This window comes from Schistocerca piceifrons, chromosome X (genome assembly GCF_021461385.2).
Source record: "Schistocerca piceifrons isolate TAMUIC-IGC-003096 chromosome X, iqSchPice1.1, whole genome shotgun sequence".
NCBI lineage: Eukaryota > Metazoa > Arthropoda > Insecta > Orthoptera > Acrididae > Schistocerca > Schistocerca piceifrons.
Window position 1 is genome coordinate 371293587 of NC_060149.1, and position 24065 is coordinate 371317651.

Sequence of the window (24065 nt, forward strand, 5' to 3'; positions counted from 1 at the left end):
CTTACCATATACAAAATACCTGAATTTTTTCAACGCCCGTATTATCGCTAACACCTCTAAATTCAGTTGTACAATATGAACGTTCACAATTAGATAGTGTTCAACTGGCAAAAGCAATTATCTTTATGGTATCTACATTTATTTCGTCATCCATTTGAAATAACGTAGCCCCCAATCCCATCTCTGCTGCATCAGTCGCGATGAAAAAATCCTTTCCCATGCGCGGATGGTGCGGCAGTGGAGCATTAATTAGAGCACTATGTATTTTATCGAAAGCTTTACTACAAGCATTAGTCCAGTGCCATGGTACATTTTTTCATAGACCGAGCGAGGTGGCGCAGTGGTTAGCACAGTGGACTCGCATTCGGGAGAACGACGGTTCACTCCCGTCTCCGGCCATCCTGATTTAGGTTTTCCGTGATTTCCCTAAATCGTTTCAGGCAAATGCCGGGATGATTCCTTTGAAAGGGCACGGCCGATTTCCTTCCCAATCCTTCCCTAACCCGGGCTCGCGCTTCATCTCTAATGACCTCGTTGTCGACGGGACGTTAAACACTAACCACCACCACCACCACCACCACCATATTTTCATAACAATTGTAATAGACATTCCTTATTCAATAACTGATGGGATATAAATTTCCTGAAAAAAGACGCTAACCCCAAAAATGATTTTAACTGCTTTCTGTTTATAGGATATGGGTAGTTTCTAATGGCATCTAACTACTTAGGATTTGGCGCTATTCCCTCAGGTGTGACTATGTGACCCAGAAATCTAATTTGATTCCTCCCGAATTTTGATTTTGCCAAATTAATTGTTGCTCCATATTCCAAAAATTTTGCAAACACACGATTTAGTAATTACAGATGTTCTGCCCACGTTTCCGTGGCAATTAACAAATCGTCTACGTAAACTGTAACTCGTTCTAAGAGATCTGGACCAAGCACTGTGTTCAGTGTGGTTATGAATACACCACCACTAATATTTAACCCAAATGGCATTACTTTAAATTGATAACTTCTTCCCAAATATATAAAGCGGTGTATTTTCGTGATTCCTTGGAGATTTTTGTTTGCCAATAAGAGGTCCTAAAGTCTAGGGAGGTTAAAAACTTCACTCCATGGAATTTTTGCGCAAGTTTTTCAAGATTTTCCGCTCGAGTCCTCACTGGTTTGATAATTTTGTTGATATTCCTCGCATCTAAGACTAAACGTATATCTCCATTAGGCTTAGTTACGTCTAAGAGAGGGCTGGAGTACTCTGACATTGAAGTTTCTATGATATCCCACTCTAACATCCTTTTTATTTCCTTCATTACCACTTCCCTCTTTGACCATGGGACTGACTATGTCGTCTTGTGGGTAAGTTTTGATGTTATGCTTGAAGTTTTTTTATTATCCCTGTTTTTTTTATTTATTAAATACTGGTAGATATAACCTTAACACTTCTCTTAATTCTATCTGCTGCTGTATTGATAAATATTCTGATTCTTTAACTTTATCATCAATGCTCAACATATCAGGTTCAACATCGGTTGACTTAACACGGTCATCATATATGTAATGCACAGCACTCACCGGAATACAATTGACAATTAAATGTTGACAGTATTTCCCTAAAATAAGTCTTTCTTTCGTAGCATTATCTTTAATGGCTTATCATTAACAGTTAACATATAAACACCTTCCTTAATGTCAAGGATTGCACTATATTCATATAAAAAATCCATCCCCCATATGCACGGTGTAGTCATTTTAGATACTATCTAGAAAGTACATTCTAATTTAACTTCTTGTAGCTCAACTTCTCCCCGTACTTCTTTAATTATCGTTTGTGCTTTCACGCTAAAGGCCCCCGATACCGTGCATCCTGACCCTGGCAAAGTAAGTAGCTTCTGTTGTCTACTAACCATATTTAAACATTTAATCGTCATTACACTGACCGTTGCACCTGTGTCAAGCAGAATATTTACTGGAATGTTATTGATCTTTGCTACCACAATAGCCTGTAAGGTATATACTTCCTTATTAACTTCAGCCCTTGGTTCATTCACTAAATCATCTCTGATGTCGGAGTCAATGTGATACTTAAGGACATAAATGGACTCGTGAAGTTTGCCTCCCTCCTCATAACCAGCCATCCGAGGAAGGCCTAAGATGACTGGCTCTCATTTGGCTGCCCGTCAGTTAGGTTTCTCGGTGGTTCGTGTATTTCAACTAGATTACCTCGTTCACTTTTTGTGGATACGCGTTGTATACTATTACGTTTCTCCCATCTGGTAATGGTATAGGTTGATTAGGGTTAAAGGACATGCCAGTAGCATTGGTATTAGTCCAACCTACATTGTTCATTTGGCATGTTTCCCAACTGGACTTGTTAGGCAGCTCCATAGGAGCACAGTTGTTCTGTCGGCCGTCGCCACAACATTGGTGGTTTGGCGATTGCCGCCCCACGTACTTCCTCTTCCTATTCATTGATACTACATTTACTCTTTGGAAATTGCTTTGTCCTGGAATTTGATTATTGTTCGGTACCAGGGCACCTTTAGGACGATTATAATTTGGGTTCCAATTTTGATTATCCTATGGCCTGCAATATATTTGTACGCTACCATTTTTGAAATTCTTATTATTCTGGTTAAAGTTGGTAGAATTCTTATTATTATTCTGCCTATTTTGATTCCACTGACTATTATTTATATAATAATTGCTGTCATTGTTGTGCCATTGTCTGGTGTCCTCCATTAACATATTAATTGAGTCAGTTACAGACAAAAATTGTTCTACATCACTGTCCGTTACGTGAATGGGCTATTCCCTTATATTGAATGGCAACCTGCCGTTCAGTATCCTGATTACTTCACAACTGAAAATGGGTTCAGTCCAGTATCTAGTCTTATAAAAATAATGCTCAAAGTGTTGCCTTAAAGTCTCTTTCTTAGGGTTGTAAAACTCAGGTTGGTAAACCTCCTTCCGCAAATGTTCTTGACGACTTAAGGGCTAATATTTCGCTAACAAAAGCCTATCGAACTCTGAGCATGTATTACAAGTCTCACTAATTTCCGCGGCCCACAATGCAGCTTCTCCTATGATCTTGGACATGATAAATTGTATCTTATCAAATTCAGTCCAGCTGCGTGGCAATATTCTCTTAAACGAGTTTATAAATACCTTCGGGTTGGTGTTATTTTTCTCACTAGAGAAGGTTGGAAATTGCCTACTCTTAAAAATGCTGTGTTCCACCTTTAAGGAAGAAACACAACTCCGTTGTACATTCGGATCATCATCCAATTACAATTGTAAGTTTATTTCCCACGGATCACTAGCATACGTGTTGGATTGTATACGCGGATGCTTCGTCTCGCAATTGGATTTTAATTGACTACATACATATTCATTTTCTGGCTTCACGTTATTACAGAACTGTTGTTTGGATGTTCGAGCAAAATTATGGTCACAATCATCAATTACTTTATTTTTAATTTGTATAAATTCACTAATAAAATTATTTGTTGACTCATTATTCTTACGTGTTTGCTCTATCACTAAACTGTGTGCGGTCTCAAGCGTAGATCGCACTTTATCATCTATATCTACAGTCTTTTGCTCGATCCACTCGGATAAATCCTCTTCAAACTTTTTACTCTGATTGAGAAGATAGTTATCGATCTTTTTAGCTGAATTCTTTTCAATTTCAGTCAAACAGTCTGTAATATTGCTATTATTATCCGTTAAGGAATTAATTCTTACTGATACCATTTCGCATTGTTCTGATAAATTACCGACATTTTCTTGTAATTTATCTATATGATCAATAAGTTTCACTTCCTGTTTTTCCTGTTTACTTAACCTAGGCTCAACATCCACTAATTTATTATATACTTTAACCTTCTGATTGACAAGTCTAGCTTCAACATCCTCTATTTGGTTAGCTACTTGAACCTGCTGTTCAACAAGTCTATTTTCAAAAATCTGTAATTGTTCACTGAATTTGGCTTCCATAACAGCTTGCTGTTGCACTATCTTAGCATCTATATTAGCTAATTTACTATTTAACATTGCTTGTTGCTCCAAAAATTTATTATTTAATATGGCCTGCTGTTCGGCTACTTCAGAAAATTTACTATTCAATGCTGTTTGATGTTCCAAAAATCTATTGTCTAAGGATGTTTGTTGTTCTGAAAATTTCTTGTCTAAGGTAGCTTGCTGTTCCTTGATTGCATCATTCATATCACCCAATATATTTAATTTTGACACTATGACACTGAGTATGTCCACACTTCCAGAACTGGTCTGTGCGACACTCATTCCACATTCGCGATCTATTACCTCTTTAGCATCAGAATAATTATTATATGCTAATTCTACAACTTTACTTTCTGTTCTAACACCTGATACACTAGGTGTCACTACTTTATCTGGTTCGGTAAACGTTTCACCTCCTACCTTGACAATGGTTCTAGTACCTTCTTCGTGTTCTGATAAATCACTAAACTCCTCCCCCGATTCGGGAATTCTCTTGTCCATATCACTACACAATCTAATGTTCCTCTTAGACAAGGTGATAACCCGTTTAGTATAGCTCACAGTTATCACAGTATTTCACCCACTAATATTATTACTACTACGAAACACAACCACAGTGAAAGTATAATATTCCCACTATGGTAAATAATCTACTCTACTATACTCAAATGATCACTTATTTTGTGGATTGCTTACGTTTTCTCTGGTGTTCAAGATTGTCGTGGCGTTGGGTGTTGTCCCTGGTGACTGCTCTCCGACGCGCTGCGTCGTTCTGCGTGTAGCTCACTCAAAGTCGTGAAGCGTTGGCTGTTTTGTGGAGGCATCAGCCCCCCACGTTGTTTCTGCACTCATAGTTGAGGATAAGCGTCGGACGGTGTGGCGTCTCGTGTCATTGATTTCCGTACTGTGGACAAACAATGTATAGCTGTTGTCTACGAAGATCACGTCGTCTTCTGGATGATTCGGCTAGCTTCGTCATTAGGCGCTGCGTTGTCTCCCAGATGAGGCAGCAGCTGGCATCATCGATCCCCACGTTGTAGGCACCAGAATGATCTGACGTCCCCTCTCCGCCGCGTGCTGGTGTTGTCGACTCCGTGGAGCTGTTACTGCTACTGTTTGGTTGGTGGAGTCGAGACGTGATGCGCGATGATGGATGTCTCCGTTGGTTAAAAAGAGACAAGATCTGAAAAAGCTCTTAAGAAATCGTTCCTCGTGTAGTGATTAAAGTTTGATTGCAAGTCCGCACAGTTTCCTCAATAATGCAAACTGCACACTCTGATTGTCTCTTATGGTTTGAAGTTGAATTATTATGTGACCGCTTAAAACTTTAGTGCAGTAATTGATGAATCTTCCCTCATGCACATCGTCCACATCACCAAAAATGAGGAAAAAGTTCAATTGCAGATCATATCGGTCATTGTTTGTTTGTTGCTAAGTAAAATCGTTCACTCTATATGATGCGAGATCCACAGATACTCTTTAACAATGTCATAATTATCTTGCGTCGTAATAGTATGTATGTCCAAACCTTCCTTGTCACAACTAACAGTCCACGAATTTACTTCCATGTTAAATAGTCGCTGTTCATTAACTTTTGATGAGCAATTACCAAATATTCATAGAATGATGAAGACGACACGTTTAATTTCCAGTTTTGATGAACAATTTTATTGTTCCTTTTTGCTAAATACTTTATAAACATCATGCCACACACACACACACACACACACACACACACACACACACACACACACGGTTAATTAGCACTGGCAGTTCTGTTAGTTTCAAGTATCGTGACAATTACGACAGCTTTAACCCTCAGTGTAATTGTATCTTCTTCATGTATTCGTGTCAATGTCTCCTACTCGACACTAAACGTGTAATTAGTCTTTTGAAACTTTGTCCATTCCTTTCTATATGTTCACTTAAATGGATGTTGAGTCCAATATTGCCTACTTCCGTTAATAAAGTCCAACAACTCGGTATACACAGTCAGCATACTATCTCAGTTCAAGTCTCTATTCTGAACATCAGTTCACAAAATCCGTGCGTCTACGTCACGCAACAATGACTCTTGAAAGTAAAACAATCTCGTCACGCTCCGTTCGCTCAGCTGTGGCAAGAGCTGCTCTCGTATGACTTGATAGAACGATAGCTAGCAAGCGACTTACTTTTTCCATGAATGAGTATTGTAGACGCATTGAATTTCTTCGTTGCATTTACAACTCTCTTCCACATAAAAGTTATATCTGACCAAAATTTCTTTGGACATAACTTTCATGGTACTAATTTGCATTGATTACTTAGATGTTTGGCAAATAACTAAAGATGACCTTTCTTTCTTCTTCTTTTCTACCGAAACACACACTGCAATGCTTAATGTTGTGTGTGTGAAATCTTATGGGACTTAGCTGCTAAGGTCATTAGTCCCTAAGCTTACACACTACTTAACCTAAATTATCCTAAGGACAAACACACCAACCCACTCCGGAGGGAGGACTCGAACCTCCGCCGGGGCCAGCCGGCTTAATGTTGGTGTTTATCAAGACTTTCTGGTGTTATATCATAGGCAAAGTTGTCGTACCTATCAGGATAACTTTCCTTTCTTTACATCATGATGGTCTTTCCTAATTGGGTTTTGGGGTTCATTAGGGTGTTACAATAGGCAAAACTTTTTGCATTTCACATATTTTTGGAAAGCCAAAAAAAAAAAAAAAAAATTGCACTAGCACTCATATCATATTGAATTGTAGCAACTCTTTAGGATAGTGGTCAAACTGTACCTTTAACACCGGAATTGCCATTGAATATACAAATCACTCAGACACGAACATGCAATAACAACAAAAATTCTGGAACAGGTAAATTACTCCCATCATGTGAACTCATTTTATGGGACGAATGTTTATTTCATTGTACACTCAAAGAATTGAGAGGAAACGAACTGTTCTTTAATGGTGCACTCATTTTATTGTCCAGCGATTTTCAACAGACTGTCAGTTATATTTCATTCAACAGCCACTGATGAGCATAATGCATGTCTCAAACTTCAGTTTTATGGCAATACATACAGAAATAGTCTTTGAAGATCAGTGTGAGTGTACAGTTACAACATGATTCATCATTTGAATGTTTCAGAAAACAATTTTTGGATATTGGGGATGGGGAAGTGGCAGTAGATGAATCCATACAATGTATCATATTGCCAGCAAACTTCTGTAAAATCGCAGCAACCACAGACAAATTGGTTCACAAAGTTTTCTGAACTATCACTCAGCATTACAAAAACCATCAGTATCTTAGTGCACATACTATAATAGCAGCAGAAAACAACAAAGTCAGTGTATCAGTTCCAGCATTCAGAATGAAATACAGATGAAGTGATAATGTATCAGTCCATTGATACTGTAATGACTGAAGTTTAAGTTATTAGTTATCAGACTGAATACTTGAATTCACTTTATTTGCCAGGCCTGCTGCTGCATGTTTTAACATTGAAATCGGTATGCCTATCATTCTTCTCCAAAACATAAATCCATTATGACATTGCAGCAGTACCAGAATTTCATTGGAAAAGGTGATGAACATTGTCATTGAAGCTACAGTAATAAATGGAAAATTTACAGGAGAAGATGTAATGTTGCTAGCATGCCAGTGATCTCCACAGATATGCCATTCAAATTCAAAGTTTACAGTGTGATTCACATTTGTAATGCCCATCAACAAATCACAGGGACAATCACTTCTAGTTTGTGGACTAAATTGGCAACTCAATGCTTTTTGCAGACACAGCTGTATAGTCACCTTCTGATTTACTTGTGTTCACTCCAGGTGGAGAAACAAAAAAAAATATTGTGTACCCTGAAACCTCCCTCCCTCCCTCCCTTCCCCGTCCTCATTTGTCCTACCATGAAAATAAGGAATGGGGATATCCTCCCTCCCCCCACCCTCTTTTGTCCTACCATGAAAACAAGGAATGGGGATATCCTTTGGAGCAGCGGCAACTAGGACACAAGGGTCCTGGAGTGACAGTTACTATGCTCTGACAATGAAATTTACTTCATTGAGAAAATCCTACTTTCACACTTGAACGATGCTCACAGTTATTAAGAAAACAACATAAATAGGCATTAGCCACATTACATAATAACACATTCCAGTTTTCAGTTTAATTCAACAAGACGTGACCAATCAGGGTTCTTAAGTTACGAGCAGCACAAGCTGCCTTTAAAACAAATGACACAGGCTGACAATAATCCAGATTCTACCGGCCTTTCATTATTAAATAAGTACAATAGAATAAGACTTTTAATATTCCCCATAGTTCTCAGCAGTCTCATCTAAAAGGATAATTTATGATTCTCAGTTCCTATTAGCACTGCTGCTCTATGGGAATAATCACATAAGCCATAGCATAATTCAACTCACTGATGGCTCTAACAGTCTACGTATGTTTCACAACACCAAAATGCTAAAAATTTAATTGGCATGTAGCCATCTTAAAACACTTAACTTGACTTCTGTGCTTGAACTGGCAGTAGCCACTTAACTTGCAAGCTACATACAGTAAAAAAGAAGCTAAATTTACCAATGATCTAAAGACTGTGAAAACAGACAAAACATGGAGTTTAACTGGCCGCTTATTCGCCTTTGAATTCACAGTTTGAATCAGCACTACCCATACATAACACCAATTAATTTTTTTAAAACAACTTCACAGCTCTAGCTGCCACCAAACTAAGCAGGTTAACAATTTTCATGAGCAATGACAGGTGCTTGGGAGTTTCAGTTCAAAGCACTAATGAAGCTAATCATCTAAGAGGACATTCTAAAACATATGCCTCGATCAGCACAGCACATGAAAACAGTACTTATATTAACCAGTGCCTTTAGCACTGATGACACGCTGTTGCATGTAAGTCCATCCAGTCACAAGAAATGATATGGACACTAGCTGCTTGATACTTTATCAGAGATAAGGTTATGGCCTGTCAGTGAATAATCCCCCAAATCCTGCAACATAACAAGGGGAACATTTAAAAAGTATTCAATGATAACAGTTTAAACATAGAGGTGAGATTGATGGCTAGACATAAACCATTTTACTGCCACAAATCACTCTAAAACAACGCATATGGCAGTACTGCCAGAACATGTTAAAGATGGCCATAAGAATAATAACAGCCACTCACATATCAACCAATAGCTCATATGCAAAATTTCCTGTGCTAAAATAGTTCACCAGCCTATGTCAGTCCCAGACGTTTAACTTGAAAAATATCAGAAATAACAACCATTGGACTACCGCTACAGCCACACAACAGTCAGTTTCATGGACCTTTAGCCACTGTGCATTTTAGATGTTTTTAAGCACATAATAAGTTTAAGTACATAGGAAATGGCTACTGCATTCAAAATAGTCTTAGCCCAGATGTACAATGCCCATCAATTTTAGTCACAATACTTTACCCCCCCCCCCCCCAGTCGTTCATGTTTCTTTCGTGATTTCCTATGTGGCACCCATGGGGCCCCAAGCTATTGCAGCCCATTCTTCCTTCCCGGGCTGCATTTCCTTCCCCACACCTCTCCTTCCCCCCCCCCCCCCCCATCCTTGCTCCTTCCCCACTGCCCCCTCATTCCCCTCTCTCTGTGTTCTTACTTATGTCAACCTTGCTATCCACCTGATTTTCTGTATTCTGTGTGGTTTTGGTCTCCTTGCCTTTTCTCTTTCATCCTTCCTTTTTGGTATTTTTGGTCCCCTTTTGGGGTTTGACCTCCATTTCTAAATTTTCTGTTCATAGTGTTAGCCATTTGAGGAAGAACTCACCACCTAGCGTCTATTGTGTGGCTTCCTCCCCCCCCCCCCCTCCACCCAATCCTTCCCCACCATAGCCCCCCTCCACCCTGCTAGGTCACCAGCATGAGTAGCCAGTCCGTTTGGTGGGGCTGTTATGTATCCATCTGGCTGAGCCCCCTGACAACACAGGGATCACACTTCTGATACCTGTGCCTATGTATGCCTGGCAGTGGTTGCTTGTCACTCTGGAGCACTGGAACTCCTGGCAGTGGTGACTGTTCCAGACGGCTCTTGCTATGGCTGGGTGTACCCATGGGGAGAGCCTCTGATAGGAGTGGGCAGTATTAGGGCTGATGCTTTGCTATGAAAAGTATCAAGCTTCACAAATCTGGCTGTTGTTTTACAACTGTCTTTTCAAGTGGCAACAGTTCATTGAATGCTGCTTTTTATGACCTTGCGACCTTTTCGTCCCTGGCTACACCCTTGGAGGAGGGCCAGGTTTGCTGGCTTGGGGTAAAACACCTTCCTCGCACCTGGTTTGTACAAGGACAGACTGGGACACATTCACCACCACAAAGCCATTATTTTTTGTGGAAAATATCGAAGATGGATTTGGCAAAGTGGAGTCTCTCAGTAAGATGCGGTTGAGTTCCCTGTTGATCAAAACTTCTTCTGCCCCCCAGTCTGCAGTTCTTCATGCTTGTGACCATCTTGATGATATCCTATTGCCCATTACATCTCACCAGTCTTTGAATACGGCATGTGAGGGAGATACCCTCCCAGAGATGGTCAAGGTTGTGTGTTATCAGTGTGACATGAAGCCTTATGTCCCCACCACTCATGAGTTGCTTTTGGTGCTTACGTTTTGGGCATGTGTCTTCCCACTGTATGGCGGATCCTCTATGTGGTGACTCTAGACACTCACTACATGATGGTAGACCCTGTGTTCCACCACCCGTATGTGTTAATTGTCATAATCATCACTCTCCACGCTCACCATATTGCCCAGCTTATAAGAGAAAAAAATGGTACATGAGTATAAGTCCTCATCAGAAATTTTACCAACTTCAACCTGTGTCAATCATGTCTACTTTTGCCTCTGTTTTGTCCCTTCCCCCTCCTCCCTCTCCCTTACCCCAGTCCCATCACCCCCCCCCCCCCTTCTCTCCGTCCCCTGTTGTTCTGAGCAGCTGGGTGCTGCTCCCTCTCCTCCGGTGCTGCTCCCTTTCCTCCGCTGAAGGAGTGCCCCCCTTCTTCAGCACCTGTCGGTGACGGGTCTCCCTCCCAAGGCCCCTCCCCCCTGGTGTCTCTCAGGCCGGAGGTCTACTGCCACATCTTGCCCATGGGACACACAGTCTGTGCCTCCCAAGGTTGCCCGCTTTCTTTCGGTTCGGGATCTTGAAGAAGCCTGCTCTCCCTCTGTGTCCTGCCCTCCTCAGCCTGTGAAAGAGAAGACAAAGAAACACAAGTCGCAGGACAAAGCCTGTGTGGTGCCTCCAGAGGTGCCATCTCCCCCCTCGCAACCAGAGTCTAACCTCTTATTCATGGATGTCATCCCATCCTTGTTGGTGACAGATGGTGGCCCTGTGGTATGATTGCCTCCAGCCCGTTCACCTCCTGTTTTTATACCCAGTCCATGCTTATTCAATGGAACTGTAATGGATACCGCTGTAACCTCCAAGAGTTGCAATCCCTTATTGCCTTTTACTCTTCAGCTTGTGTCATTCTCCATGAATCTCATTTTACTGATGCTCACTCACCAACCCTTCGTGGGTTCTGTGCTTTCTGTTGGAACTGGGTCGGCCCTTTGAGGTCTTCCAGTAGCATCTGCACATTGGACCGTATGTATGTTGTTAGTACATGGATCCCACTTTGTATCCCATTGGAAGCAGTTGCTGTCCGGGTCCACTTGGACTCTGCAGTCATGGTTTGAAATCTCTATCTCCCTCGTAAAAGGCCACCTACATCTGTTACCCTAGCTGCCCTCCTTCAGAAACTGCCCCCTCCATTTTTCCTTGTTGGTGGTTTTAATGCTCATCACTGTTTGTGGTACTGTGCTTTTTTCATCTATTCAGAGGCTCCTCATTGACCAGTTTGTTGTGGACTACGACCTGTGACTTCTTAATGATGGTTTCCCTACTCATTTTAGTGCTGTATATGGCACTTTCTCTGCCATTGACTTGTCACTCTCTTCCTCTTCCCCTTCTTCCTTTCTTACACTGGTCACCACACAATGACCTCTGTGATAGCGACTGCTTCCCTTTGATTCTCTCATTCCCTTCGCACCTTTTGATGACTATGTTACCTCTCTTGGCTTTCCACAGTGCTGATTTGCCTCTGTATATCGCCCAGGTCATTTTTCGACCTTCTCTGCAGGTTGCATTGATGAAGTCGTCCGTGATCCATCCAATAAGGTAAATCTACACTGTCGGCATTGCCGTTCCTCACTTCACATGCCCCATTCGCCATTGGCTAGTTCTGTGGTGGAGCACAGCCTTTGCCGCCATTATCCATAATCGTCGTCATGCCTCGCAACATCTTAAATGGGACCTGTCCTCCTCTGGTCTTAGTACCTTTAAATGTCTTCACACCAAATCTTGTTACTTAATCAAACAGAGTAAGAAGGTGTGGTGGAAATGGTTTGTCTCCTCTCAGGGTCTTGTGTCCCTTTGTCACAGGTGTGGCTGCACTCCAAGGTTGTCAGTGGCAGTCCTCCGTTCTGAGCCTTGCCCATCCAGGACGCCTTTGTACAGATCCAACAGTTCTTATGGAACACCTCGCAGCCCGTTTTGCGACAACTTCTGTGTCAGCCTTGTATCCAGCTGCCTTTCTCCTCTGGAAACAGCAGGTTGAAGCTTCCCACATATATTTTCCCTCTTGTCAGACGGAATCCTACAATGATCCTTTTACTGAATGGGAACTTCTTCTGGCCCTCTCTTCTTCCCATGTTTCAACACCTCAATCCTCCACAACAATATCTCCTCTAGGTGTTTAACCATATTTGCCTCCAAAACATTTTCCCCTCTCAATGAAGAGGCAGTATTGTGGTTCCTGTCCCTAAGCCTGGCAAGGATCTGTCATCCCTTGATAGTTACATGCCAGTCAGCCTGACCAGTGTCTATTGTAAGTTACTAGAACGAATGGTGGCTCAGCTCAATTGGATCCTTGATTCTCAAGACCTTTTATTACCTTACCAGTGTGGCTTTTCGGAGGGACGGTCTCTGATCAATTATATGTGACAAACCACAGTTCGGCAGACCTTTTCTCAGTGCTGCCATCCTGTCACAGTTCTCTTCAATCCTCGTAAGGCCTAGGACACAGCTTGGCACCATCACATCCCCCTCATGGTGCAGGAGTGGGTTCTTCGGTACCCCCTTTTGATTTTTATTCACCAGTTCCTGTCCCACCAGTTGTTCAGAGTCAAAAGCTGGCACTGTTTTCAGCTCTCCACATACCCAGGAGAATGCCATTCCACATGGCTCCTTATTAAGTATCTTTCTTTTTGTCATAACCTCTGCCAGACCATTGGTCATCCGTGCTCTAAATGTGGATGATTTCTGTATTTGAACTAGGTCCCACTCAGTGGCCTCTGTGGAACGACAGGGTGCCATCCAACACACTTCCATGTGGACATCCTCACACATTTTTCAATTCTCTCCCCTTAAGCTGACAAGGGTGCATTTCTGTCGCCGTACTACAGTCCATCCTTATCTGGAGCTCTACCTCGACACTCAACAGCTGACCATGGTCCCCCAGTTCCATTTCGTGGGCCGTCTTTTTGACAAAAAGCTTACTTGGTTGTCCCTTGTCTGACGTCTGAATGTTGGCTGTTTTCGTAACTCATTGTTTTGTTATCTGAAGGTTGGCTACTTTTGTAAACTCAATGCTCTTCACTTCCTTGCCCACACCTCTTGAGTCCCAGATTGTGCATCCCTTCTCCGCCTATCCCGGGCATTATTTCTGTGTTGTCTGGACTGCGTTTATTAAGTTTATGGATCAGCTGCCCCTTCCACGGTGCTCCTCTTGCACCCAGCTCACCATCATGGTATCCGCTGAGTCACCGGTGTCTTTTGCACAAACCCTCTTGATAGTCCTGTGGTTGATGCTGGGATTCCTCCTCTTTTCATTCGGTGGTCCCAGCTCCTGGATTCGTGTGCCATCACTATCCACTCTTCCCCTGCTGACCCCTCCTATTCTATTCTTTTTGTGAGTTCAGCCATCGCCCACCTGCTGCCCACCCTCGGGTAGGTTTACTGGTTGGACTCTGCCTTACTTCTCTTTACCATGACTTCCATCTTCCCTCTGTGTCCTCTCCCCACATTCTCACCTGACCACTCTCCCTCGGTTAGTTACTCAGCCCCAGATTCGGATGGATTTCTTCTGGGGACCGAAAGCCTCCATAGCTCCAATGGTGTTCCGTTGTGTGTTCCGAACGTTCTTACGGAGGTTTCAGGATGTCATTGTTTTTTACACCAGTGGCTCTAAATCTACTGATCATTTGGGATATGCCTTCATGTCGTATCATGATAATGGTATGGTATGGTATAGTGTGAGTACCAGTTCGGGTCAGAGGTGATCCTGCTGCTCTACCATGTGTGGCCCCTCTGGGGCACCCCCGCTGTACCTGTTTCCACTCATCCCTCTCCTGTTCTTTCCTTTGTCTGCTGCTCTAACGTCCCTTGCCCTCTCTGTTTGTGCAATAATCCCTTCCCCTTGACTGGACTGTGCTGCTTGTGTTGTTCCTCCCTTGATTTCTGCCATCTTTGATCATGGGACCATTGACCTCGCTGTTTGGTCATCCCCCCCCCCCCCCCCCATTGCACCCCCACCGAGCAACTAACCAACAATGCTTTACATCTGCACACTAAGAAACAACTCTGGAGCACTGGAGCAACCCCAAGACAGCCACATTTCTAGCCAAACCCGCACAAGATTCTGCACAACCTGAGTCTTTCAGCGCATGACAGCATGAGTTTTGTGTAAAATAGCTGATAAATTCTCCAGGAACGATACTTGATGTTGATGTTACCGTGTGTGTAGCAGTAGTAGTTTCAGCTCCGCACTCCAAAACCTTTGGGACACCGGCCACAGTGGCTTGTTTCGTCATGGCTAAACAGCACTATGCCAGGCCCCGGTGCTCTCGATGTTGGTTAATTCACTCGTGCCCTCCATCAGTCCACAGCCCGGTTTTGCTGTGGCATGTCACGTGTTGTGTACTTACTCGTCTGCTAGTCGCTGTGCTTGTTCCTCTCACTTCTCCTTAAAACTCTGTCCTCGTGACCTCACACTCTGTCTAGTCACGCTGCAACTATCACTGATGCGAGTCGATAGCCAAAGAACTCAGTTGCATGCATCATACCCAAAAGCACTTCGATAAACACAGCTTAAACACAACACTTTCTTTGAGTGGCATTGCAGCACATGCTGGGTACTTGATAGTTACAAATAAGTTCTAATATTTAGAGTCACTACTTGTAGTTTCTTGACAGCATTCAGAGTCCATGAATAAGCTTTGTTTGCAAAATATGATAGTTGTTAAGAAACATTGAACTTATTGCTAGAGCCTCAAGAGAATTAAATAGGATTGTTATCTTAAATAAGGTGCCCCTGCCATGAAAGTGACTGCTAAGCTTAATTTGCATCTCAAGAAAAAAATTTCCGATGAAAATAGGAAATGGAAATTGTATAAACAAAACATTAAAGGTAAACCTGTGATTGACAGACGCTTTCCATCACAGCTGAATGCAAGGAAAAGGCTTCAGTCATTCAGCTAGCACAAAACCTGGACAACTGACAAATGAAATGTGTGACATGTTCTGATGAATGTACTTTCACACTATTTAGTATATATACATGTACATCTGTACTCCACAAGCCACCTTACAGTGTGTGGCTGAATGTATTTTGTGTTCCACATTTTACTGTTCCAGTTGTGAATGGAACTCATAGGGATTTGATATTCAAAAATGGAAACCTCAAGTTGGAGAGAAATGCTTTTTGTATTCACAGTTGCATAATCTCACTCCACTTTCCTTTTTAAAGACAAGCTTTTTGTTTGTATACCTGTGAGCAAGATGTCTTTAGTGACTAATGTTACAGCGTACATTTTTGACAATAGAAAGAAAACATCAGTGGTCATATTTACATTCTGAGAGGAAGTGTACAAATTGGTCCTTTTTCCAAATGTGGGGCTTGATGTACAATTTATAGCAGTCGTGGTATACGTATCACAACTTTTTATTAACTAGTTTGGTCACAGAGTTCAATAGTTAATTAATATGTGACATTTTTACTCTTTCTTTTATCCATATTGGATCTTCAGTTTTGCCTATTAATCACTCACTTCAGTCAGTACCCTTGTTTGTTGTAATTTGCTTTTCTGGTGTGGAAGTACAGGATACTGAATGTTAATTTCCCATTACGTTTTGGAATTAATTCAGTCTGTCATTGGTTAGCATGTACTTTGTGCTATATTTGTGCCTAGAGTTATTATAGAGGGATCTTTGCGTGGTTAAAAATTGTTTACTCTGTTGTATAACAAAAACGTTGCCTTGATAGTAACAGTTCTTCATGGAATGATTTCCAGTTGTAGAATTTTTAAAATTGTTTCAGTAAAGTCTTTTTGAAGTATTTCAAGTGGATTTGATTTTCATGTGAATAAATAAAAAAGAATCTTACCTTTCATATTCAAGCACTGAAAAATACTATTTTTATTCACAGTTACCCAAGGACAAACTTTGTTTGTAGTGTATAGAGGTTAACAAGAAATTTCTAATGAGTCATATTAATTAAATATTTTGCCTTTTTTGTGATCCCCTTGTGTGTTACTACAGAATTTGTCATAAACAGGAACAAAACTATGATACAGTTTTAGTTAATGATTCGAAAGAAGAGAAACCTTATTTATAAAACAGTTTTTCAGATAAAACATAGTGCAAACAATTGTATGCAAAATAAGGTTTTTGAAATGAAAAAGAATGGAACCAGAACTTTTAAAAGAAAAGGTGCACGTGTAGTTGAGTGTGAGTAAGGCAGTGTAAGAGATAAAAGTTCTGGGTGCATTGATTAAATGTGAGGTAATTCTGGTTTCTTTTCGTTTTTCCTTCCTTCCTTTTGCTCTGATGTTAATAAATTCTACCAACTGTGTACTGTTCAAACAAAAAAGTTTTTTATGTTTCTAGGAGTATCCGTATGTCCTCCTCCATCCCCATCACCAATGCCGGCACAAATGGCACCCCCAACATGTCCATCAGCGTCTCAACAGAAGCCATTAATGCCCCCACGCTTGGGCACACCTGCCCCTCAGGCCCCACCACCCCAAACTCAGCGACCTCAGATGGCACCACAGCAGCCTCCACATAATCATCAGCAAGCAGCAGTAACAGCAGTGCCACCACCACCACCACCTCCACTGCAGCAACAACAAATGCAGCAACAACAGCAACAACCACCACCACAACAGCAACAACAGCAACCGCCGCAGCAGCAGCAACAACAACAACCACAGCAGCAACAACAACAGCAGCAACAACAACCACAGCAGCAGCAGCAGCAGCAACATTGTGGCCCTGGAGGTCAGCAGAAGCAAAACAGGGTCACATCGGTACCACGACCGGTGGGCATTGATCCACTGCTTGTCCTTTCTGAGCGCGAGAACAGGTAAGGAACAATATTTTTGTAAGCTGCTGCACTGAAAGTGTAAAAATGGAATTACTTTAGCCAGTAATTAGTCTTGTATGTTGTGGACAGCAAAGGTGTATTTCAAGAAATTACAAAATTGTTCATTATATTTTTGTGTGAGCTTGGTAGTGAAGTATTGAATTGCTGCACATGAGGTTCCTGATTTTGATGGTGGAATGAGTGATGTATATCCCTAAATCATCAGATGGTATCAAAATTTTGAAAATTAAACTGAGATCCATTCTTAAGATCTGTGTTGAATCTAAATTTCGGATATATTTTGTCTTCACATTTGAGTATGTGCAGGGATTCCAAGGGCACAGGATACATTTGTTATTTTGTAAAACTGGTGAACAGAAGATGGAAGAGAGATGAGCTCTGGAATTAGTAACTAACTTTGTTTTTTCCTCTCTGAAAATGCAAGACAGGTGCAAGTAATTAGGAAGTTGCATTTTTGCTTCATAGTCCACTGCAGTGTCCAAAGCTTAGGAATGGTACTCAGAGTTATCCAATTGGTAGTGGAGTCATTATTCTCATCCATAACATCAGACAGCTTTCTCTTGTTTATGTCATAACTGTCTCTAATTGACAAGGTACTATGTACACTATGTGATCAAAAGTATCCGGACACCTGACTGAAAATGACTTACAGGTTCGTGGCGCCCTCCATCGGTAATGCTGGAATTCAGTATGGTGTTGGCCCACCCTTAGCCTTGATGACAGCTTCCACTCTTGCAGGCATATGTTCAATCAGGTGCTGAAACGTTTCCTGGGGAATGCCAGCCAATTCTTCATGGAGTGCTGCACTGAGGAGAGGTATCAATGTTGATCGGCGAGGCTTGGCACGAAGTCGGCGTTCTAAAACATCCCAAAGGTGTTCTAAAGCAGGCTGTTTCAGCTTGCCGGCTCCGTTGTGAGCCGCAAAGCGCTCCCTGCTCCAGGGAGCCGTGTTGGTCGCTGTGACCATTCAAGTGGGCCGGCACATGGCACGGCTGGCTGAGGCAGGTGGCGAGGCAAGTGTTTTGATGTGCCAGCTGTGTCTTACAAGATCGACAACCTCATACTCTTAGCTGCTAAGACGTGGTGACATGCTACATCAGGAAATACGATGTTCAGGAAATAAATAAGAAACAACTGTTTTACAAGAAATTGCATACTAAGTTTATTGGGCCTCTGTAGCTTGATATTTTATTTTCATTACAAGATCGGAAATATCAGGCATCAAAGTGTTCACAGCGTTAATGCGGAGGTTGTCCTTCATTGTTGCATACTGAAGACACGATTGTTCGTTACTTTTTACTCTTTTCATTGCTGAGAAAAGCTGCTCACAACAATACATAAATCCAAACATGCACATGATCTGAGCGGCATTGTTGTGAAGCTTGGAAAGTGTTTTTTGCTGTACTGAACAATACCATTGTGACAAATCCAACGTGTTGTAGTACCTCTCTTTCAACAAAGTTGAATTTTGCAAATCAGTAATCTCCAATTGAAGTGACGATGACAAGTCATCGGGGGAAACTGGAAAAGGAGTGCTGAATGTGGTGTCACCACCAGACACCACACTTGCTAGGTGGTAGCCTTTAAATCGGCCACAGTCCGTTAGTATACGTCGGACCCGCGTGTCGCCACTGTCAGTGATTGCAGACCGAGCGCCACCACACGGCAGGTCTAGAGAGACGTCCTGGCACTCACCCCAGTTGTACAGCCGACTTAGCCAGAGATGGATCACTGACAACTACGCTCTCATTTGCCGAGACGATAGTTAGCATAGCCTTCAGCTACGTCATTTGCTACGACCTAGCAAGGCGCCATAGCATTTGATATTGAGATTATAACATGTACCGTCAAGAGCGATGTACACCAATTGTGGATTAAAGTTAAGTATTATATCGACTACGTACTTTATTTGCTACTATTAATTCCCTTAACTGTTCCAGACCTCACGCCAGTCAGCGTGTAATTAAACGCGTACATTTCGGCCTCCTCTAGCAACACAGTGTTGGCTCTTCTGCCAACACTTCACTGAACACCTTAAGTTCCATTTCCAAACTAGTGAGGTCTCGGAATCGTGCTCCAAACAACGTGATGAGCTGCTTTAACTTTGCTTGTTAATCACCGAAAGTAGTACCTTCAGGTAGTTGTAAAGAAGCAAGATGATTGAAGAACGTTAAATGTCCATTACTCATCTGCCTCTCAAATAAACGTAACTTTTCCATGAATGCTTTGATCTGGTCGTGCATGTCAACGATTAGCTGCCCTTTGCCCTGCAATGACAGATTTAAATTATTCAGATGCATAGTTATTTTATATCTTTCAGACAACGCATTTCTTCCCCTTTAATTTCGATAAAAAGGGATATTTCCTCATTAATGGCTAAGAAAACATCAAGAACTTTTCCCTGACTCAGCCAACGAACTGTAATGTGGTAAGGTATATCCCCATAATCCGCTTCCATATCTTTCAGGAATCCTTTGAATTGGCGATGATTCATACCCTGACGCCATACAAAATTCACACACTTTATGACATCTTTCATTACGCCACCTAGCTCTATGGTTTCAGCACACAGTGCCTCTTGGTGAATAAAACAATGAAGAGTCAAAATGTCTTTACCGAATTTGGCCATGAGTTCATTTTTCAAATGAGAAGCAAAACCTTGGGTGACGCCCGATCATTTGTAGTACACCATCTGTCGCTACAGAATGGACTTTATCCCATGGCAAATTCATATTGTCCACTGATTCACAAACAGCTTCAAAAAATGTCACGTCCTGTTGCGGTGTAATCGAGTGGTACCACATCCAAGAGTTATTCGGTTACTTGCAGCTTCATGTTGACACCATGCACAAAGACTGCCAGCTGAGCACAGTCCGATATGTTGGTGCTTTCGTCAAGCGCTAGCAAAAATGCAAAAAAGCTCTCCGCCTTTTTCCTGAGCTGTGTCTCTAAATCCGCTGCCATGTCCAGGATTCAACGAGACATTGTTTGCTTTGACAGGAAAACCCCTTCAATTACCTGCACCTCCCTTGGAAACAAACATTCTGCAACTGCTACCACACACAATTTTACGAGTGGTCCCACTGAAAACGGCTTGCCACTCGTCGCAGTGATGTGAGCGACCCTGTAGCTTGCTCGAATTGAAGATTCAGTAGTGTTTTCTCCGCTCTCATTCACCTGAAAATTATAAATGCATTACAGAACATGAACTATGTTGCATGTTTTGATACCCTCCATATTACGAAACCGTTTTTAAACTTATGTCTCCTGGTATGTCGTTCTTACGCCTGGCTACCAGTTCTCTGCGTGCAACGCCTTCTACCTGATGCCGTTGGATATTGTACCTCTTCGCGAATTAAATACTTTATGACATACAAGACACTGCGGGCGTCCACCCCTCTCAATGAATAGAAAGGTATCCTCCAATAGAGGTACAGGGCTCCCGTGGCTAGTCATAGCTGTCATTGAACATGGATTATTGCATCAGTTGCGGCTGCATGCGGCCAGGGGGCAGTGAGTTCGCTTTCCCCCTCGACACAGGCTCCGAGCTGCCACAGTGAGCACTCCGGAATGCTCCAGCTCCCTGGAGCTCGGTTGGAACAGCCTGTTCTATAGGATTCAGGTCAGGACTCTGTGCAGGCCAGTCCATTACAGGGCTGTTATTGTCGTGTAACCACTCTGCCACTGGCCATGCATTATGAACAGGTGCTCGATCGTGTTGAAAGATGGTATCACCCTTCCCGAATCGCCCTTCAACAGTGGGAAGCAGGAAGGTTCTTAAAACATCAATGTAAGCCTGTGCTGTGATAACTGCTATGCAAAACAACAAGGGGTGCAAGCCCCCTTCATGAAAAACACGACTACACCATAACACCACCGCCTCTGAATTTTACTGTTGGAACTACACATGCTGGCAGATGATGTTCACCAGGCATTCGCAATACTCACACCCTTACATCGGATCACCACATTGTGTACCATGATTTGTCACTGCACACAATGTTTTTCCACTGTTCAGTTGTCCAGTGTTTATGCTCCTTACAACAAGCGATGCGTCATTTGGTATTTACTGGCGTGATGTGTGGCATATGAGCAGCTGCTCAACTGTGAAATCCAAGTTTTCTCACCTCTCGCCTAACTGTCATAGTACTTGCAGTGGATCCTGATGCAGTTTGGAATTCCTGAGTGATGGTCTGGATAGATGTGTGCCTATTACACATTACGACCCTCTTCAACTGTCAGCGGTCTCTGTCAGTCAACAGATGAGGTCGGCCTATACGCTTTTGTGCTGTGCATGTCCCTTCATGTGTGCACTTCATTATCACATCGAAACAGTGGACCTAGGGATGTTTAGGAGTGTGGAAATCTCGTGTACAGATGTATGACACAAGTGACACCCAATCACCTGACCACATTCGAAGTCCGTGAGTTCCGCGGAGTGCACCATTCTGCTCTCTCATGATGTTTAATGACTACTGAGGTTGTTGATTGGAGTAACTGGCAGTAGGTGTCCGGATACTTTTGATCACGTAGTGTATTACACTCCTGGAAATGGAAAAAAGAACACATTGACACCAGTGTGTCAGACCCACCATACTTGCTCCAGACACTGCGAGAGGGCTGTACAAGCAATGATCACACGCACGGCACAGCGGACACACCAGGAACCGCGGTGTTGGCCGTCGAATGGCGCTAGCTGCGCAGCATTTGTGCACCGCCGCCGTCAGTGTCAGCCAGTTTGCCGTGGCATACGGAGCTCCATCGCAGTCTTTAACACTGGTAGCATGCCGCGACAGCGTGGACGTGAACCGTATGTGCAGTTGACGGACTTTGAGCGAGGGCATATAGTGGGCATGCGGGAGGCCGGGTGGACGTACCGCCGAATTGCTCAACACGTGGGGTGTGAGGTCTCCACAGTACATCAATGTTGTCGCCAGTGGTCGGCGGAAGGTGCACGTGCCCATCGACCTGGGACCGGACCGCAGCGACGCACGGATGCACGCCAAGACCGTAGGATCCTACGCAGTGCCGTAGGGGACCGCACCGCCACTTCCCAGCAAATTAGGGACACTGTTGCTCCTGGGGTATCGGCGAGGACCATTCGCAACCGTCTCCATGAAGCTGGGCTACGGTCCCGCACACCGTTAGGCCGTCTTCCGCTTACGCCCCAACATCGTGCAGCCCGCCTCCAGTGGTGTCACGACAGGCGTGAATGGAGGGACGAATGGAGACGTGTCGTCTTCAGCGATGAGAGTCGCTTCTGCCTTGGTGCCAATGATGGTCGTATGCGTGTTTGGCGCCGTGCAGGTGAGCGCCACAATCAGGACTGCATACGACCGAGGCACACAGGGCCAACACCCGGCATCATGGTTTGGGGAGCGATCTCCTACACTGGCCGTACACCACTGGTGATCGTCGAGGGGACACTGAATAGTGCACGGTACATCCAAACCGTCATCGAACCCATCGTTCTACCATTCCTAGACTGGCAAGGGAACTTGCTGTTACAACAGGACAATGCACGTCCGCATGTATCCCGTGCCACCCAACGTGCTCTAGAAGGTGTAAGTCAACTACCCTGGCAAGCAAGATCTCCGGATCTGTCCCCCATTGAGCATGTTTGGGACTGGATGAAGCGTCGTCTCACGCGGTCTGCACGTCCAGCACGAACGCTGGTCCAACTGAGGCGCCAGGTGGAAATGGCATGGCAAGCCGTTCCACAGGACTACATCCAGCATCTCTACGATTGTCTCCATGGGAGAATAGCAGCCTGCATTGCTGCGAAAGGTGGATATACACTGTACTAGTGCCGACATTGTGCATGCTCTGTTGCCTGTGTCTATGTGCCTGTGGTTCTGTCAGTGTGATCAAGTGATGTATCTGACCCCAGGAATGTGTCAATAAAGTTTCCCCTTCCTGGGACAATGAATTCACGGTGTTCTTATTTCAATTTCCAGGAGTGTATTTTGGTCAGGATTGAGATTAGAGGGAGTTAAGGGGAAGTGCTGTGTGACTCAGTGTGGAAATTGGTGTCTCCAGTATGGAATTAGAAGCAGGTGTAATTCAAAATTGTGAAGAGAACTAAAATCTGTTGAGATTCTACCAGGATGGAGAAAAGCTAGGTGAAGTTAAAGCATGGAAGTATAACAGAGAACGTGTAGAATGGGAGCAGTGGGTCTGACAAGTAAATGTTAAGGAGTTTGCCCAGAATGAGTATTTTATTATATGAATGATTGATTTTCAGTATGTTTGGCTAACTGATGGTGCAGCATTTCAAGTGGTGGTTGTGAGAGAGGCGAGTTTAGACAGTGTAAATTATTGTGTCATGTAAGAACTGAAGTGGAGGCTCATTATTTACATCTCCATTAGCTTTTGCTGTTATTACAGTTGGGACTTGAGACAGTAAACCCGAAACACAAAAATTTGTTTATGCTCTCAGATATAACTGGAACAGTTTTTTCAATTATGTGATACTCTCAGATGTAATATGCTACAGCTAGTGTTGATGAGGTGTTTCAGCATATGGAAATAAAAAGTCGTAACTTGCAAGCATTGAAAATCT

General features: G+C 43.0%; 1 protein-coding gene across 4 annotated transcripts in view; it reads left to right on the forward strand.

Annotated features, from left to right (window-relative positions):
* The window catches only part of LOC124721359 (ATP-dependent helicase brm), a 439280-nt gene that overhangs the window by 172643 nt on the left and 242572 nt on the right, over positions 1 to 24065 (forward strand). For all 4 annotated transcript variants that reach the window (XM_047246290.1, XM_047246292.1, XM_047246291.1 and 1 more), the window contains one exon: positions 17005 to 17482. In XM_047246290.1, coding sequence (XP_047102246.1) covers positions 17005 to 17482 — 478 coding nt within the window. The remainder of the gene's footprint in view (positions 1 to 17004; positions 17483 to 24065) is intronic.